This window comes from Salminus brasiliensis, chromosome 15, assembly GCF_030463535.1.
Source record: "Salminus brasiliensis chromosome 15, fSalBra1.hap2, whole genome shotgun sequence".
Classification (NCBI taxonomy): Eukaryota; Metazoa; Chordata; class Actinopteri; order Characiformes; family Bryconidae; genus Salminus; species Salminus brasiliensis.
Window position 1 is genome coordinate 28,247,703 of NC_132892.1, and position 19,282 is coordinate 28,266,984.

General features: G+C 45.1%; 1 protein-coding gene across 5 annotated transcripts in view; it reads right to left on the minus strand.

Annotated features, from left to right (window-relative positions):
- ppp1r9alb (protein phosphatase 1 regulatory subunit 9A-like B) overlaps window positions 1-18,612 on the minus strand; it is a 32,179-nt gene extending 13,567 nt beyond the window's left edge. For 2 of the 5 annotated variants that reach the window (XM_072657067.1, XM_072657065.1), the window contains exons 1-10: window positions 18,416-18,610; window positions 14,295-16,452; window positions 7,104-7,236; window positions 6,118-6,238; window positions 5,384-5,488; window positions 4,165-4,441; window positions 3,296-3,448; window positions 2,392-2,445; window positions 2,039-2,268; window positions 887-983 (exon numbers count right to left, since the gene is read on the minus strand). In XM_072657067.1, coding sequence (XP_072513168.1) covers window positions 887-983; window positions 2,039-2,268; window positions 2,392-2,445; window positions 3,296-3,448; window positions 4,165-4,441; window positions 5,384-5,488; window positions 6,118-6,238; window positions 7,104-7,236; window positions 14,295-16,262 — 3,138 coding nt within the window. In that variant the 5' untranslated portion in view covers window positions 16,263-16,452; window positions 18,416-18,610. The other 3 variants (XM_072657066.1, XM_072657063.1, XM_072657064.1) reach the window with 3 other exon arrangements.
- Between the last annotated feature and the right edge of the window lie 670 nt (window positions 18,613-19,282).

Consider the following 19,282-nt stretch of genomic DNA (forward strand, 5'->3'; position numbering starts at 1 on the left):
CGGCTCACCACCTCAAACTTAACCCCAGCAAGACGAGGCTGGCCTACAAAGCCAAGAACGAACCAGCCCCTCCATACTTGATGGCAATGGTCAAAAGCCGATCCGCACCAAGAGCCCTTCCAGCTTCAAATACGGCTCGGCTCGACCCGCCATCCCTTAAGATCCACGGAAGACAAGCGTCCAGGCTCTTTTCTGTCCTGCACCAAAGTGGTGGAACGAACTTCCCCTGGGTGTCCGAACAGCAGAGTCCAACGCTCACTGTCTTCAAACCCAGACTGAAGACCCTCCTCTTCTGAGAATACTTGGACGTATAGTAGAGTGGTCACCTTACTGACTTGTGTTTAGTAGAGTCTAAACTTAGAGGTATTCTGAATTATTAGTCTATTCAAACTAGCTCAGGTTTTTCTTGGGTAAACAGCAAAGCACTTTTGTAAGTCGCTCTGGATAAGATGTAAATGTAAACAGAGATATTTAAAAATGCTGACGATCTTTCAAAATTACGACATATCAGGTTACTGTTTTGTGTCCATCTTGTGAATGTAATAGAAGTGAATGTAAAAAGATTCAATCCCAAGTCATTTTAGGGCGTTTCTCTATTGGTCCATTCATCATGACATATTGATATAACTTAAGAACAGATTCACATTTGGTTGAAAAATGGCCAAAATAAAGCTAAAATGTTTCTAATATGTGCAAAGGAGCAGCCTAGTCTAAGCCTGTGTCTAAGCCTAGTGTAATTACCCCCAACATTAAATAAATAAATAAAAGCCAAATGGTTATTCTCATATTGAGAATCCTAAACTGCCTCTAAAATGACTCCTTATCATGCCTGACCTTATCCCCGGGACTTCAGTTTCCCATTTCCACCCTGTAATCCCAGATTTACCTGCTCATGTAGCTTCCTCACACTCCTCCTGTAATCTCTCTCCCTCTCCTCCAGCCGTCTCTTTAAATCCTCCTCCCTCTTCACAAACTCGGCCTCCCTGCAAACGGAAGGGGTAAAACACACACAGCCTCAAATCCACCACTCAATTCCATGCATTATTCAAAGAGCTTCCGCTCTTTTTCGGATTTCCGTTCCCCGCAGGCCTCTTCGGATCAAACAGGGAATGAAGTAAAACAAGAACAAACATGCACTGGACGTCCAGCAGTAGACAGACACCTGCTCGACCAGCGTTTCTTCTGAAATCAGGGGGATTAATAAAAAGTTGGTCCCCCCCCCTTCTTTTTTTTTTTTTTGTCTGAACAACCTCTACTAGCTTCACACTAGATGTTGGAACATCGCCGATTTGATGATATTCAAACTAAAAAAGCAGTAGTGAAGGTTTTTTTTTTGCTGAAGCTTGATGAAAAGATCTGGATCACAAATGTCACTCAATCCAGTCCCATCGGGACTGAGCTGGAGCTCCATCCCTCCAGAGAACACAGAGAACCTACTCATCCAGAGTTTCCTAGGAAATCAAGTGTATTAAGAGAGAGAAGTTTGCATCCCCACCCCTTACTGCAGTAGCAGCCTCTGTCCAAGTCTTTCCAGAAGATGTTGGAACATTGCTATGAGGATCGAACTGCATGCAGCCACATAAGCATTTATTAGGGCAAGTGCTGATGCTGGTTTCGGCAATAGGGCTGGCACTGCCAGCTCCTCCAGTGATCCACTCCACAGCCCAATGCTGGTGGGCTTCACAACCCTCTAGCTGATGTTTGGCATTCGGCAGGATGACCTTAGGCTCAACTGCAGCTGCTCCAGTGCGTCCCATTGTATTGGCAATACTCTACCGATACATGCAGAGTGTCCAGATACTTTTGGACATATGAATTCAAATTTCCAATTTTATAGTGCAACAACATGCCCTTCCTCCAGAGAACACATCCCTCTAGCTGATCTTTGGCTTTGGGCACGGTGACCTTAGGCTCAAGTGCAGCTGTTCCAGATATGCACTTCCAACTAGCTGCAGAAATAGGTGTCCAGATACTTTTGGACATATATAAGCAGACTCTTAGAATATTATAGAAGATCCTGAAGCCCACAGTGGCCTACCTGAGCTTGTGTTCTTGCAGTAAGGTGTTGGTTTTGTCGTATTTGAGCTGCAGGATCTCGTGCTGGCCCTGGGCTTCGTTGAGCCGCTGGTTGATGGCCTTACAGAGCGTCTGGGCGTCCAGCCAATATTTCTCCAGCTTCTCCACCCTCTCTCTGCTCTCGTCCACGCTCTTCTCCAGTGCTGCTCCTCGAGCCTCCCAGGCCAAGCGGTCTGCCTCACACACCCGCAGCTTGGGAATCAAACACACTGAGGCATTACTTTGGGCTCACACACATACACAGGCACAGTGAGACAGTGTGCGGAGGTGTGTGGAGGTGTGTGGAGGTGAAGGGCAGGAGAATTTGGGGCCTACCTTTTCCTTCATCAGCTTCAGTTCGGCTATAGTTGCACTGTGCTTCATTTGTAGCTGTAGGACACCAAAGCAAACGCCATTGTTTATAGAGAACAGTCATGTGTACCAGTGTACTGGAATACTGACATACCATAATATTACCTTTCAGTTTGGTGGTTTATGTGATCAATAACAGGCAATATATTCATGATAAATGGATAGATCAATAAATCCTGAGCAGTGGTAGTTCAGTGGTTAGAGCTCCGGGCTATTGATGACAGGGTTGTGGGTTCAATACCCGGGCTCAGCAAGCTGCCACTGTTGGGCCTTTGAGCTAGGCCCTTAATCCTTCCTGCTCCCCGGGCGCTAGAGTTGGATGTGTTTGTGTGTTCTTCGCTGTACGTAGTACGTAGTAATGGCAAGTCTACTTCAAATCTATGCTAGTTCAGAGCCCCCTAGTGGTCAGAACCCAGGTAACTTATGTTTATATAATACCCATAAAAAGTAGTATCCCTACACAAGTGCCTTGTTTTCGCGCTGTGTAAGGTTCCTAATTCATGCTATATTTGACCAGAGCTACACTACATGTCAAAATGTTTGCGGACACAAACACACAGCTTATATAGTCCCTGCATAGCAGCACTGCCAACACAAATACAGGACTCTCTGGAGCAGATAAACATGAACCTATTGTCCCCCAGCATTGAGCTGTGGAGCAGTGGAACTACTGTGTTCTCTGGAATGATGGTTGGTGCTCCATCCAATACTTTATGGGAGGAGCTGGGGATGATGAGGTGGGCTGGTTATCATCCAACTTCCTAACCTCACTCAAATTCTCACAGCAAAGCTTCTCCAAAATCTAGTAGAAAGCTTACTTATCTAGACTGTCCCAATACTTCTGGTTTCACCACGTTTGGAGCGATACCTCTTTGAATCTCTGGTCCAGCTCGCTGTTATTCAGGTCCTCCGGGAGAACGACGCCTTGACTTTTTAGGTGCTCAAAGACTTCCTGGGTCAGGTCAAAATTCAAGTCCTCATCCTTCATCTGCTCCTGCTCTGCTGTTCGAGTCGTTCCATCCTGCATTCCAGCAACAGAGAGGCAGCTCAGGACAAATCAGAAGCTTATCTACAGATCAGACCTGACTGACTAATTCATCATTGAACACACTCACTATAGCAATCCATAATTCACAACCTCCTGAACCTCTCAAACTAACTCCACTTCTCTTTTCCAGCAACAGTCCTCATATTTCATTTCTCGCTGACTTTCCTTACACTCTTCCCTGCTTCCAGCTCTCTGGGGCTCGGTCAGAAGCAGGGGGGGAACCTGAGCTGGGAGACGACCAGAAGACCATGAAGACATAACTACGCTGGAGGTGGACCATGCATGACCATAGATAGAACAGAATGCATGTTCTCCACACTAATGCACTGCAAAAACGACTGGAGACGACTTCTTTGAGTGACCCCACTGAAGAACCATTTTTGGATCCATAAAGAGCCATTTTTTTTGGTAAAATGTGTGTGAAGAACCTTTTAAAGCTTAAAATTCAACCTATTCAAAGGTTCTTCACGCTCACATCTCTTATACAAAATCTTTATTAACCCGAAAGTGGTTCTTGCATGGCATCACCCATTGAACCCTTTTGTGGCACCTCGATTGTCAGCTGCACTCTGATTGGCTATCGGCACTTCAGTGTGGTGTACACTGAACACCGGATTTCATCAGTCTGACAGAAAAAACCCCAACATATTTTGGTTCCAAACAAAGTCACTCCACCTAATCTGTCTCACCTCCTGCCAAGGGCTCTTCTTGTCCTCTTCTCCAGCCAGCGGCTCGTGGTCCTCCTCCTGCTCCAGACCTTCTCCGTGTGCATTCTGTGGCGTCTGCTCCTCAGCCTGAGCTTCCTGGGGCTGGAGGCTCTTCTCTTCATGCTCATCTTCCTGATTTTGAGGTATGTCGTCGTCACGGTGGGCCTGTTTTTCAGGGCTGCTGTCCTGCTCCAAAGTCTCGCTGATCAGTCGAGCCACTTCACTCTCCACCCCTGGCTTCTCCCGGCCGATCAGGAACCTGCACTCACACATACATCACGAGTGAGGAATTCAAAACAAGTGGTTTTTGAAGCTTAGTTTTCATGTATGGGTTCAAATATAGTTGGGTATTACTGTTCAGTCCTTGAGCAAGACCCTTCACCCTCTCTGGCTGCCCACCTCTGCGGGCACGTGTTCTCACTGTGTGTTAACTGCACAGATGGGATAAAAGTGGAAGCCAAATTCCATCTGTGTCCGTCAAACATGGTAAATGTGGTTGTCTGGTCTTGTCTTGTTGTTAGATTTGACCAAATAGTACTTCTGCTTCTTATACTAGAATATCCGTGGCTCTGATTCTGATATTTTTTGGCCATTTTGGGACCCAAACATGCACAGAGTGTTGGCCTTTAACATGCTTTAGCTCATTAATGCATCGATTCTGATAGGCTTCAATAGAGGACACACATAACAGTGTCACCCACCATTAAAACTTTATGAATAGGGCTTCATTATCTCGTATGGCACGTATACATTGCATGGGGTTGCATGGTTTCATGGACCTTCTTTATGAATATTAAGTTACACAACATCAGGAAACAGCCCTCGTCCACATGCTCCGCCAGTCAATTCATATCCTGAAGGGCTTTCTCTTCTCTTTATCTAACAGTACTGTGAAAATCAGACACTGCTCTAGTGAATCATTAACTGATCCTCAAGCAGCAGGGTGCAATATCTTTGAGCAAACACAAGCACACCCTATGATCTATGACCACTAGGACCGGACACTACAGTTAACCGCATAGGCTATGATAGAGCGCTGTTGCTTAACAGTGGACTGGACTGTTTGAAATGCTTCAGTTCATTACAATAAAGAAACCTCACCCACCCAGAATTCCATGTGGGTAAATGACTGACAGATTGGACATGTCTGACCCAGGCTGATTATGTGAGTGTTTGTTTGTGCATGTGTGTGTTTGCCTACTTCACAAGTCCTCTGGTGTTCTTCAGTACAGTAGCAGCGAACACCTGAGTGACTCCAACCAGACTGACTCCATCCACTTCCACGATCTGATCGTTTACTTTGATGCTGGGGAAGATACAAATAAAAACACAAGCAAAAACTTTCATTATTAATATTAGATTATTTAACCTGCTTGTAACGTGGCTCACTTTTCACTTCTAATATCTCTTTCTGTGGAATTTGGACCTAGACAGAACACATTCTGTGCCCAGACAACCGACCCAACACGCTGAATGCTGAATAACGTAAGTAGGTCAGGATTAAAGGAGTAGCTCACTCCAAAATAGTCAGCATTTAATGAAAGCTGGTCTATTGAAAGAGGCCTACTTTACATGTCTTTGATTTGATTAAAAGTCAAACTCAGTCAAGCAAAATAAACAGGAACAGACGGGTTTTGACTCTGGCATTCTTCAATGCCTTTTGTTTGATTTAACTTTGCCATCATAACGTCACGATCACACACAAAACTTGTACCTACATTTTTACTTTTTTTCTATTTTGATATAACGTGAATCTGGCAGTTATTCTTTACACTGTATCCATTGTGCATTTCATAATGAATGGACCAACAGAAATGGTGTAATTTTTTTTACCTTCTCATAAAGCCGCCGTTTTGGAGACACAAGGTTTTTACGTGACAGCAATGATAAGTGCCTTTAGCATTACTAAGTGCGGTAAGGTTTAAATGACCGTACCGGCCGTCGCGCTGGGCTGCTCCTTTTTCCGTGATGGTTTTGACAAAGATGCCAAGTTTTTCCAAGCCTTGGTCAGCCCCAACGCCCATTCCTATTATACTGATCCCCAGACCATCCTCTCCTGTCCGCAAAACAATAGACATACAAAAACGTAAATACACAAATACATGCTGGAACACTAAGGAAAACATACAGGAATTAAACAGTACATACAGTAAATCCACTGCAAATCCATGATTCATTCACCCATCTATCCATGCACTCATATTACCCATTCACCCATTCTTTCATCCATCCATGCACTCATATTACCCATTCACCCATTCATTCATCCATCCACACACTCATATTACACATTCATTCATCCATGCTTTAATTTATTTGCCCATCCTTCTACCCATCCATCCATCCATCCATCCATCTACTCATTCATGTATTAATTTATCCATCTACCCACTCATTCATTCATTCACATATTCATGCACTCCATTCATTTCTCCATAAATTCATCCACCCACTCACTTTTCTATTCACCCAGTTATGCATACACTCACACATTCACAGAACTGCCCACACATCAATCAATCCATCCATCCATCCATCAATCATTTATTAATTTACATACTTACCATTAATTCCTTCATGTACCTATTAATAAATGTATCCATTCATTCACTCACCAGTCAATAAATCCACCAAACATTAATTCAGGCACTCATTCATTTATTTAGCCCCTCCTTCACCTTATCCATTATAAATCTATTCATCCATTCATCCTTCCATCTAACTGGTATCTTAAGCCAGTCTCTTACAGGCCATCCAGACTAAGATAGAAATGCTGCTTACACCCTGCCTAAAGCCACAGTGGCACTTTATAACACTTCACTCTGAATGAAGAGGCCAAACTAACATGCAGCAACCAACCTTGCCCCATCAAACACCAGTAACACATCATCTCAACCAGCCTTTAATCATTTAAACATTACCTTTCTGAATTTCCACAGGGAAGACGTTCATCTTCTCCACCCTCTTCTCCAGCTCATACTCAGCCGAGGCAGACACCGGGTCCACCTCCTCATTCCTGCGATCGTACTCACTGTTAGAGTATGTACAGAACACCTGCAGACAGAACACACACACATACACACACATACACATACACACAGTTTTACTTTTGGTTTGACTCTTTGGGCAAGTGTGATAGCTGGGGATTAGTACTTGGTTTGGCGCTCTGGGCTAGTGTGATAGCTGGGGATAAGTGCACTGGTTTGGCGCTTTGGGCTAGTGTGATAGCTGGGGATTAGTACTTGGTTTGGGCGCTTTGGGCAAGTGTGATAGCTGGGGATAAGTGCATTGGTTTGGCGCCTTGGGCAAGTGTGATGGCTGGGGATTAGTACTTGGTTTGGGCGCTTTGGGCAAGTGTGATAGCTGGGGATAAGTGCATTGGTTTGGCGCCTTGGGCAAGTGTGATGGCTGGGGATTAGTACTTGGTTTGGCGCTTTGGGCAAGTGTAATAGCTGGGGATTAGTACATTAGATTAGTGCAATGACTTGTGACTATAGCTTGGAGCTAGTGTGTTACCTTTTGGTGTGGGATTAGAGCGCTAGCTTTGGGTTAGTGCTAGGTTGTGGATAATCATAGATTGAGGATAGCGTGTTAGCTTTCAGCTTAGGGCTAGCATGTTAGTTTGGGGCTCAGTCCTAGTGTTCTGGCTTTCAGCTTGGGGTTAGGGTCTTAGCTTGGTTTACAGGATATTATCTTTGGAGCTTGGGGCTTTTGTTAGGATGTGGGGGAAGTGTTAGGTCAGAGCTAGTATGTTAGCTGTCCATTTACTAGGAGTTACTGTGTTAGCTTGCGACTTGAGGGTAGTGTGTTAGCTGGGGACAACTGCATTAACCTAGGGCTAGCTTAAAGCTAGTGTGTTAGATAGTATGTTAGCTTAGGGCTTGGGGCAAGTGTGATAGCTGGGGATTAGTGTGTTAGTTTGGCATTCGGAGCAAGTGTGATCGATGGGGATTAGTGCATTAGCTTGGCGCTTGGGGCAAGTATGTTAGCTGGGGATTAGTGCGTTAGCTTGGCACTTGGGGCTATCTTGGAGCTAGTGTGTTATCGTTTGGTGTGGGGATATCTAGTGTTAGGTCGGGGCCAGTGTGTTAGCTTTCATCTTAGGGCTAACAGGTCATGGTGTTCTGGCTTTCAGCTTGGGTTTACTGCATTAGCTGGGGATATTGCCACAGTCCTAAAACTTAGGACTACTTGAAGTTCCCTAGCTACAACATCATAATCACGGTGGACCACGGTGTGTCCCCAGTGTCCTTTTTTTTGGACATTTTATATGGCGTTATGCTATTTAGAGAACAGATCTAAAGATTGGAATACAGCTATGCACTGGTTGAAGCTTGTTTAGTAGACTAAAGCTGTGTGTGTGTGTGTGTGTGTGTGTGTGTGTGTGTGTGTGTGTGTGTGTTTCCCTCAAGCAGGCAGGAGTCTTGGCCTGCACACATTAGCAGAAATAAACAAAAGAAACACACTGGCGGGAAATCTGTCAGTCTGACAAAACCACACCACTCTAAAGTGGCACGACCAGGCCGCTGCCATCTTTCTGCCTCGCTCTCCCTCAGTCTCTCTTTCTCACCCTCTCTCAGGGTCACTCCTGTTGTCATGGAGGAACCACACACCTTCGAACAATGTCTTTTTCCCCTTCAGCACTCAAACCTAAGCACAGAGACGTTCCTCTACATCTCTCTCTCGTTCTCCTTGGGGAATCCAAAGGACAGTTTATTCCTGGACACTAGCAGGATATTTCAAGCTCTACACTCTTTAACAAAACAAAGGAAGAACCATGTCTGTAACAGATGTGGGAGTGTGAAGACCCCTTTATGAAGGCCTAAAGGGGTCTTTAGCCGTTTAAAGCTTTTGCACAGCCACATATCTCCATTACAAACGTGGCTCATCATGGAAAGTCATGGAAGCAGAAGTGGTTCTTCTATGGAATCAAGGTGTATTAGCTGGGATATTGCCAAAGTCCTAAAACTAAGACTACTTGAACTCCTCCAGCCACAAGAACCATGTCTGTAATGGAGATGTGGGAGTGTGAAGAACGGCCTTTTGGAAAGGCCTAAAGGGGTCTTTAGCAGTGGTCATGGTCAGACATTTCTACACGGCTTATCATGGAAAAATCATGGGCCTAGATGTGGTTCTTGGGAAAGGTCTGGAAATATTGCCACAGTCCTACAACTTGAAGTCCAAAAGTACTCCAGCCACAACATCCGAAAGTTGTTCTTGGAACCATAGAACCCTGGTTCTTCTATGGAACCATTTGCAGCACCTTTATCGAACCGTGTGGGACTGTTAACCTCTTAACTCTGAGCGAGTAGCTAGAAGACTTAGCTAGAAGCACAAAACACTACAAGAATTAGCATGCTAATCATGCTAATCAGGTCACGCTAGACTCTGCGTAGATGCTTTTTTCTCTGAAGGAGCTGCAGGCTCTTAAACGTTCGGAGACGGCTTGCTAACAAGCATAGCAAACGCTGAGGTGGAGCTAGTCAAGGGTGTAATCCCTCGTACACACACACACACACACACACACACACACACACACACACACACACACAAACATACTAGCTCGGAAGGCAAGCAGCTTTAGCGTTAGCCTCCCCTACTTTTTTGTGGAAGACACGGTGTGAGGGAAAGTTTAGCCGGCTAATATTTTTATGCAAGTGTAGCGACCGTACCAAAAGAGCAAAAAGACTTGGAGAGTGAATGCTGGGGTCAGTGAGGCTAATAAACATCAGGTGTTTAGTGTATATAAACAGCAGGCATGAGGACACCAGACGAACAGGTTTAGTAGGACCAATTTAAAGACGTTCATCACAAGATTGCTGTTAGCTTGGTCAGCCATGACAATCGGTTCAACAGAACAAACTCAGGCAAGCTCTACGACACCGGCTGTACCAATCCCCTCGAAAATATCTAATATATATTTCTATTTCGTTCAATCGTGAATGCGCAATTAATCACATGGACAATTTCACACCATGGTTCACACAGTCAGGAGAGATGGCGTGTCAGGGGGATAGGATCTGTTGCTAATATTTGTTAGCAAGCTAACACGTGCTAGCTCAAGGAACTAGCTTGATAGCAGATAGCAGATAGCAAGCAAACAACAATATTATATTGGTGAACTTGCTGATATGTGATTCACATTTAATAAATAAAGTTAAATAGCGACGCTTTATCCAGATAAAAACGTCTCAGTAATGATCAGTAAATTATTTTCCATAACTTTGAATCTGGCATATAAGTATGACAGCCGCATAAAGATGGGCAATTAATCACGGGCGCGATTGGAACCAATTGAACAGTCAGGGGGTAGGATGTGTCTGGGGGGAGAGGATGCGTCACGTCACCGGAAATCCTAATTCAGCATCTGGAGATGAACAGGAAGAGCAAGGCCTGGAAAACAAATGTGATGGATGTTCCAGAAGAGCTACAGAAATCGCAAGGCCAGAGCGACAGTGGCAAGGAAAAATCCCTCAGATCGCGAGGAAAAGGAACCGAGACTCAAAAAGGTCTCTGGTCTGGTTTTGAGCCACCACTAAAAGAACATGCTTTACACGTGCATTTTTGGACAAGCTGAAAGATACTATATAAGGACAAGTAAAGAATCATGTGGACTGGGGCCGTAAAGTAGTATTAGAGCTACGTAATGTTATGCAGTTCTGGTGATCACCGTCCAGCCCACTTTACCAAAGTTACATAGTGCAGTTAGCAGCGCTACGAGCCTAGCGTAGCAACAATAGACACTACTCTTCCTATTACAAGTCGGTGGAGCATTACAATGAGTGTTGCTTTAAGTGCTTTGAACGTTTAGTGGCTACCACCACTGTGGACAGCTTTGATATTTTTGAAATATTTATGAAATTATCTTTTAAAAACACTCAGATTGGGGGATTAACAATAGCAGGACCACTGTGACACACACACCCACACACCCCTGCTACTTAGACTTGAGCAATACTGTCGCCTGGAATTCACGGCTAGACTTGGGCATTAAAAATGCCAAACTGTTGACACACTTAATACACTCACATGCTTACTACAGTGGATTTGCACAGTCCATTCTATTCTATCAGTCTAACAGGAGACAGACTGACCAACATTCAGGCCCTCTGTGTCCCTAGCCACACACACACACACACACACACACACACACACACACACACACACACACACACACACACACACACACACACACACACACACACACACACACACACACACACACACCGAGCCGGACAGAGCGGCTTTTCTTCCCCAAACAGGATCTGTCCCTTTCAAGTATTCCACTTTCTAGGAGGCCAGGATTCAGTCATGTGACCTTGGGCACAATACACTTCCTGTGTGATGCCAGAGATCAGAGAGCTGGAAAGCTGGACGGCTGCGTAAATGTACAAAGACGTACAATAAATGGACAAAAGTATTGGGACACCTGATCATTCATTTTGTCTCATGAAATCAAGCATATTCAAAAGTAGTAACTCTCTCTACTGTCCAGCGAAAGGCTTTCTACTAGATTTTGAATGTTGGGTTGATCACCAGTCCACCTCATTCCCAACTCCCCAACTCATCCTAAAAGTACCGGATTGAGCACCATCCATCATTCCAGAGGACGCAGCTCAATGCCTCTAGCCCACTCCTGGTGCTAGGCACGGTGCCAATAGGCTCATGTTTAGTTGCTCCAGGGAGTCTTATTGTATTGGCAATACTTCTGTACAGGGACTAGAGAGGCTCTGTGTGTGTGTGCACGCGCATTTGCACACGTGTGTCAGCAATGGGTGCAACTTAAAGTAGCTTAATGCATTCATTAGAAGGGTGTCCACAAATATATGGACATATAGTGTACATGCAAACACACTGAGGCCTAAACATCATTGTAATGTCTATGCGAACAGCTGGCGTGTATTGTCTACTGTGCTACCATGTTATGTGCTATGCTTAGACCAGTACTATCTCAATAGCCAATAGCTTTCCACCACAGTGTTAAGGGTTTTGTGAGGAAAGGAGATTCTACATTTAACAGCAGCAAACAATCAGACATTAAATACAGGCAATAGACTCTTCTCAATTCTCAGTTCTCGAACCATAGAACAAGGAATTCAGAAGGTCCACAACCGTGGAAAACATATTTATCAGGTTAATATCTCCCCTAATGATCCAATAAGCCTCTAACACAAGGGCATTAACGGAGACGGCATTACCGCCGAGTCAGGGCTACACAGAGTGCATGTAAGGTAACACAGAACTTGTAACCCCACGGTCGAGACGTTGGTGGACATTATACTTACACACTGATGCTAGGCCGGTTTTGCTATTTGGGACACTCTCATGACAAATGACAACATGACAAATACTGGGAACAGGATTGGGCCATTTGGGTGGGTGAAAATCCTAATACTTCACCACATCAAAAATACATAGCACAAGCTGAACCAGGAAAAAACAAACAAACAAACCAAAATTAATAAATTATATATATATATATATATATATATATATATATATATATATATATATATATATATATATATATATATATATATATAAATAAATAATCACTGTACTTTATTTAATTCAATTAAACAGGACTACAATTGTCATCATCATCTAAAAATGAAACAATATCTACAATCCACCAATATAACCATATTAGCACCACTAACTATTAGCATTAGCACCCCTGAAGGCGTCACAAAGACGTTAGCAGCAGATTCTCTAAACACTGTGACAGTTGTGAGGTGGGGCCTCCATGAATCCCATCAATGAGCCATAGGTGCCCATGACCCCGTTGCCCTTCCCTGGAGCACTTTTGATAGGTACTAACCACTGCATACCAGGAACAACCCTTGATGTTTGGGAGATGTTCTGACCCAGTCGGCTAGTCATCACAGTTTGGTTCTTGTCAAAGTGGCACAGATTCTTACGCTTGGCCATTTTCCTTCTTTTAACACCTTCATAAACTGACTGTTCACTCACTGCCTAATATGTACATCCCACCCCCTGACAGATGAAGCCACTGTAGATGAAGATCTGCTAGTTTTGCTAATATTATGGCTGATCAGTGTATGGCTGATGTGAAGAGCTACCACTGATCTACTAGATCTTTCTGTATGATGATAAAGACACCATTAGGCTCACATAGCATTTCAGTGTAGAAGTAGCTATGGTTCTGCTGTCTGATTTATAGCACCAGAAGATCTTGATGTTCTCCAGAGAATAGCATTAATAGGAGGGAGGCTAGATCAGTATGCCTGCCCAGACACCTTTAAAGAGTCTAGGTCCTCGGTGAGCCACACCTTGGCCTACATCTGACTAGAGCCTGACCTTTCCATGACATCAAACAGAACAGCAGGACCCTGATGGGACAATTTGTTACCAGTTGTGAAAGAGCAAGCAGGAGATTCCAACTCGAGCCACCTAACAACAGGTCGAAGAAGCTGTGTACACGCTAAAGAGCTGGGTACATGGAAATAAACCATCGCCCGAGGCTCTTTTTCTCCTCCCCGCCCTCCCTCTTTCTTTTTCTGTCCACATGATGGCTGTCAGAAGCAGAAAAAGGAAATTACATGCCTGAATTGATGCAAGCTCAGACAGGACTTTGGGTGCTTGCTCAATGATCTAGTATCAGATATTCTTACTCAAACAGCACCTTTGAATGCAAAATGAAGAATAGCAAGACTAGCCTCAAGTCCAGAGGGAGTACTGGACCATTGTCTACACCTATTTTATTGCTGCCACTGCACAACAGCTAAAAGCTACCTTAAATCTACCTTACAAACATTAGGGAAAACATGCAGGAAGTGAATATACTTATCCCGAAATTGGGCAGCAGAATACTTAAAGGCAAATTTCCCAACAATTGAGGGCTTCTGGGCCAACTAGTTCAGACAGGCAGCTCAGGTGACGGTGCAGATAGATCCAGCTTTGGATCAACGCTAGTAGGTTAACACCATGTGGTTCAAAACCCTCAAAATCCTAATTCTTTCCCCTTTTTCAAAACAGCAGTGAAATATATGGTATTCCAGCTCACGCATAACTGTTAACACCTCAAACAGAAGAAGGAAGAGAGTCTATTTGCACATGGGCAACGCAAAAAGAAGCAAAATTCACCATACCTTAATAGGAGCAGTGGAGAACCTGACTTTCCTCCTTGGGCTGGTGCCTTCCTCATCAGAGAGGCCTGGAAGCTCCTCATATTCCTGCAACTGGCCCTCTTCTTGGCCAGGGTGCTCTTCCTTGTGCTGGTATTCTAGATCCGGCTTACTCTCGCGGTCATCCACAAAAGCCGCATTCTCGATCCCACAAATCAAAGACCTCTTTGCGGCCAAGTCCCGACTGGCTTGCTGCTGGCTCTCTTCCGTGGCCATCTCTTCAATGTCTTGGTCATCCTCCTCATCCTCTAAAGCTTCCATAGCCTCCTCCACGAGCTCATCCTCCTGCTCTTCCTCATCATCTTTTTTCCTCGGGTCTTCCTCCATGGTGCTCTCCCCCACTTCCCTCACTTTCTGGTCACAAGCTTTCATCTCAGCCTGCCGGCTTGGTTCCTCCTGCACTTGCTCTTCCCTTTCTTCTACTACTACTACTTTCACCTTTTCGTCTTCCTCCTTTTCCTCCTCCTCCTCCTCCTCCTCCTCCTCTCCCTCCGCCTTCTGCATACTTTCCCCCTCAGCTGACTTTTCTTTGCTTTCCTGATCCTCAACCCCTACGTCTTGATTGGGTTCAGCCCCCTGCATCTTTTCCTCCTCCCTTAGCCGAAAGCTCCTCCCTGATTTCCTCTCCTGGAATGTGTCTTGGACTTCCCTTCCCTCAATCAGCTCCCTTTCTGAAAGGCGATTTGAGAAGTGGTGCTCGTTCTTGACCTCCTCAAAAACCTCATCCTCGATGCGGTCCTCCTCATTCGCCTCGCTCTCCGATGACTCGTTCTGGACCACCACCAGCTCAGCTCTGACCGTGGCCAGACCAGGAGCTCCAACTTTGCCTTCCTGTTCTCTGGGGGTACTGGATTCCGAAGACCCCTTGGTTCCATCCCTCGCTGGACTGCCAGAAGCACTGCCTTGAGACAAACGATGAGTCTTCTCACTTTTGAAAAGAATAGTTGGTTCTGTTGCGAGAATGGACACTGACTCTTCATCAGCATGGTCTGCATGGCCCACGCAAACTCCGTTCACAGGAACGACTGGGTGTTGGGAGTCACTGTGTGAAGATAAGCTGCTCAACTGATGTGGTGAACATGCGTCTGCCTGGCCTGAAGGGCTTTCGGGCCACAGCGAGTATGACGTAGGGGAACCGGCACTATCTGGGGATGAAGGTAGTTCGGAATGCTCGCTTGCTGGGGAGGACGGTGGCTGGGAGTGGCTGCTTGGACTTTGCGAACGTGTTGAGACGGACGGGCCGGACAGAGACTCGCTGTCGCTGTCCAACATGAAGCTTTCCAGCCTCCTGGATATGGGCCCTGCATTCTTCATCATGAGCCCAGGCTTACGAAGTGGTGTCTCACTCTCGCTCCTCCACCTTTCCCTGTCTTCCTTGGGACGTTCTATCTTCTGAGCTCGGTCTTTTGTCTCGGTCAGCTTCCTCACACACCTCCCTTCGTCCGAAACACTGCACACAGAAGCCCGGCTGATGGTTCTAAGTTGCGCAGGAGGTCTCTCTGTTGGGGACAGGTCTTTAAGACCACTCTCAAACAGCTTCCTGGTCACGGAGAACTTCTCAGCCAATGCTACCTTGTCAAATGAAATGTCCTCCGCCTTTCTCGCCGTGTCGGAGCTGGCCGATTCCATGCTGGAGACGCTGCTCATGCTGGACCTGTACAAGGTGGGGCCTCGCTGGAATTTGGCCGGTGCTGGTTTGGCGACGGCCGATCCCTCCTGCGGCTGTTGCCCATCCATTTGAAGGAAGATGTTCTTGATCTTGTTCACCCGGTTCCCTGATGGCCTCCCTCGTGTCTCACCGCCTCCATTGGAATAGGAGACAGATGGGCCCTCGAAGGAGCATTTGATGGAGTGAAAGTCTGATTTGTATGCATTTCTGTGAGGCGAGGCACTTCGCAGCACCCGGTCACTTTTAGGTTCACTTTTGATCATTTTCAGAGGGTAAATGAACTTGCAGAAATGGCCCGAGAGATTAAGAAGAAAAAGAGTTTAGCTAAAAATCACCCCAGAGTTTCCATGTGCCCTTCCCTGCTGTGTACAATACAGCCCTGAATCAAGCTGGTTTGTTTCCTAGCTGCAGGTGGTTCTCGGAGAATGCCACATCGCACTGAACTGGGTTTACCTAAAGAGAAGAAAAACAGCCGTGTATTATTACAGAGATAGCTTGACGCACTTAATCAGTTTGGTCTCACCTAACCTGTTTAAAGCTTTGCCTCATTACCTCTTTCATTTTCTAAATCCTATATCCAACAGATGTATCAGGGCACTCAAATGTCCAACAATTAACATCTTCTAATCCTGATGAAGATGTTGAAAAAAATTTTTTAAATAATAATCATAAGGATTAAACTCACATGACCACAGGCTTCCTAATGAGAAACAATGGTTACCATCAAAAATGACCAGTTTTCTATAGGACACTTTCCCCATTAGAAATACATCAAGAGGGTATAGAGCTATGGTTTTCAACCTGTGGGCCACACAGGGTTGCAAAGGTGGTAATAATAATAATAATTATTATTATTATACACAGACACTTAAAGAAATTAAAACAGTGTATTATTATTTTGGTAGATTTTTCTTACTATATTTATTAAAGAAATTATATGTAAAATGTCTCCTATTTGAAAAAAAAAAACATTATTAATTTTGCTAATTATTTTCTCCATTAATCCACTGATTGCTTGGTTTTCAAACCTCTGGGAGTTTTTAAAACTGGTGGGATTTTCAGTTTAATTAGATAATTTCCCCCAATACCAGTATTAAGCTATTTTCAGACCTTTTTATACCTCTGCAACCTTGGGCCACAGACGCTTTCCTGGTTGGTTGCGAAGGACGCAAGTGGGTCAAACCCAAAGCTCGGTTCCTGTGATCTGGAATCTGTCAACCCATTACAGCAGAACCCATCAGGAAAGGACAAATCCCCATCAGTGAGCATTTCACACAGTTTCTAAACCATTCGGAAACCAACAGAAATCTGTATTGGGTTCTAGGTTTTTTTTTCGGCAGGGGTGAGCCACCGGTCAGACCATTTAGGACCATTTGCATTGTGATATTAACTGACTATCAAATGTGGCTCAATCAATACTGCAACTTGTCAACTTTCAGATACTTCCAGACACTTCCAGACACTATCAGAGCTAGGACTAGGCCACATACGCTGTAGCTGGCCAAAATTTGAAAGTTCTCTATAGACTGAAGAACAGACGCTATTATCTCTATTTGCTATAGTATCATTCAGTATCATCAAGCATTGTGGTTCTTGGTATCAGTATCACAATTGTAGTTCTAGTATTGTAACAACCCTAACGTTGACCCATCGTATATGGCTGGCCAAGGTACAGGTCATTATATAGGTGTATAGCGACCTATATCTTGCTATAGCGATCACAGGCATAGACAGAGGTTCATTTAAGCCCAGTCTACTAGACATAGCAGTGCTGGACTCTGTCTTCAGATCCTGCTGTTCTGATTGGATAAACAAGTCAACTTTTCTTTTACTCAGATTTTATGCACATGATGGGGTGTTATTATAAATAGTGATACCTGATCTTATTGCCAGCTTCTTGCCAATCAATACACAGTCATGTCTATCTATCTATCTATCTATCTATATATCTATACAAACAAATACCATTACCAACCATTACACAGCACCAGGGACCAAAAGCATCCTTTAATGGTTTCAATGGTCAAACAGCTGCAGTACAACCCAGTCTAACAGTGAAGGTAGCAGGCTAGTAAAGTTTCTGTTGTACTAAGCAATGGCTCAGTACCTGCCTATTTATGGGTATCTGTCTTTCATGGGTATCCATTACACACCGTTTCCAAACCACCAGCAACCAGCAAAGGATCCCTTAATGGTCTCTATGGTCAAGCAACCATAGTAGTCGTGTAGTATGACCCAAGGTAGCAGCCTGGGAAAGTTTCTGCATTAGACCCACACCGACTGGGGTGAACTAGGACGCTGCCTCCGAGCTGTCCTCCCTCCAGTCTTTCAGCTCCAACGAGGTTGGACTACAAATCGGAGCTGGGAACTTACTTTGCAGCACTGACAGCAGCTCAGCCAGCAGATCCTAACTCACCGTCTCCGCGCAGCACAGCACCAGAACCAGGATCAGGACCAGAACCAGGACCAGAACCAGGACTGCCTACATTATCCACGTCCAAAACCAGCCGAGCACAAACTTGTCCCACCCTTCCCAGCCGTTGCCCTCACTTACTCTCTCTCTCTCTCTCTCTCTCGCTTACTCGCTCTCTCTCTCTCTCACTCCCTCTCTCACTCACTCACTCAAACCAACCTTATCCTCAGCTGCGCGCTCACGACCTCGTGCGCGTGCGCGTTAGGGAGCCTGCGCTGGAGCTCTTGGGAAAGCCGTGGGAAAAAAATTGCCTGTCCTGGACGCTGGAGTCCCTTCCACATATTTGAGGAATCGGGTCTCCAGTGAGAATCCAAAGCCTGGCGAGTGTAGCAGTGAGAAGAATGAGGTCCATCATTAGCTGTGTTTATTAATGCAAACTTTAATATTTCATACCAATAATGTCCCTGCTGAGAAAAATCCAGCCCAGGACCAGCTGCTTTCCGATTGGTCTAAGCTGGTCTTTCGTGGTCAAGGTGGTTGAAAAGCTGGTCATCCAGATGGATGCTTACACTATGCTGGTAGGTTAGCTGGTCAACCAGTTCTGTGATCCTAGTCAAGCTGGTCGACCAGTCTGGTCTTGCAGGTCAAGCGGGTCAACCAGTTCTGTGATCCTAGTCAAGCTGGTCGACCAGGCTGGTCTTGCTGGTCAACCAGTCTGGTCTTGCTGGTCAAGCGGGTCAACCAGTTCTGTGATCCTAGTCAAGCTGGTCGACCAGGCTGGTCTTGCTGGTCAACCAGTCTGGTCTTGCTGGTCAAGCGGGTCAACCAGCTCTGTGATCTTAGTCAAGCTCGTCGACCAGTCTGGTCTTG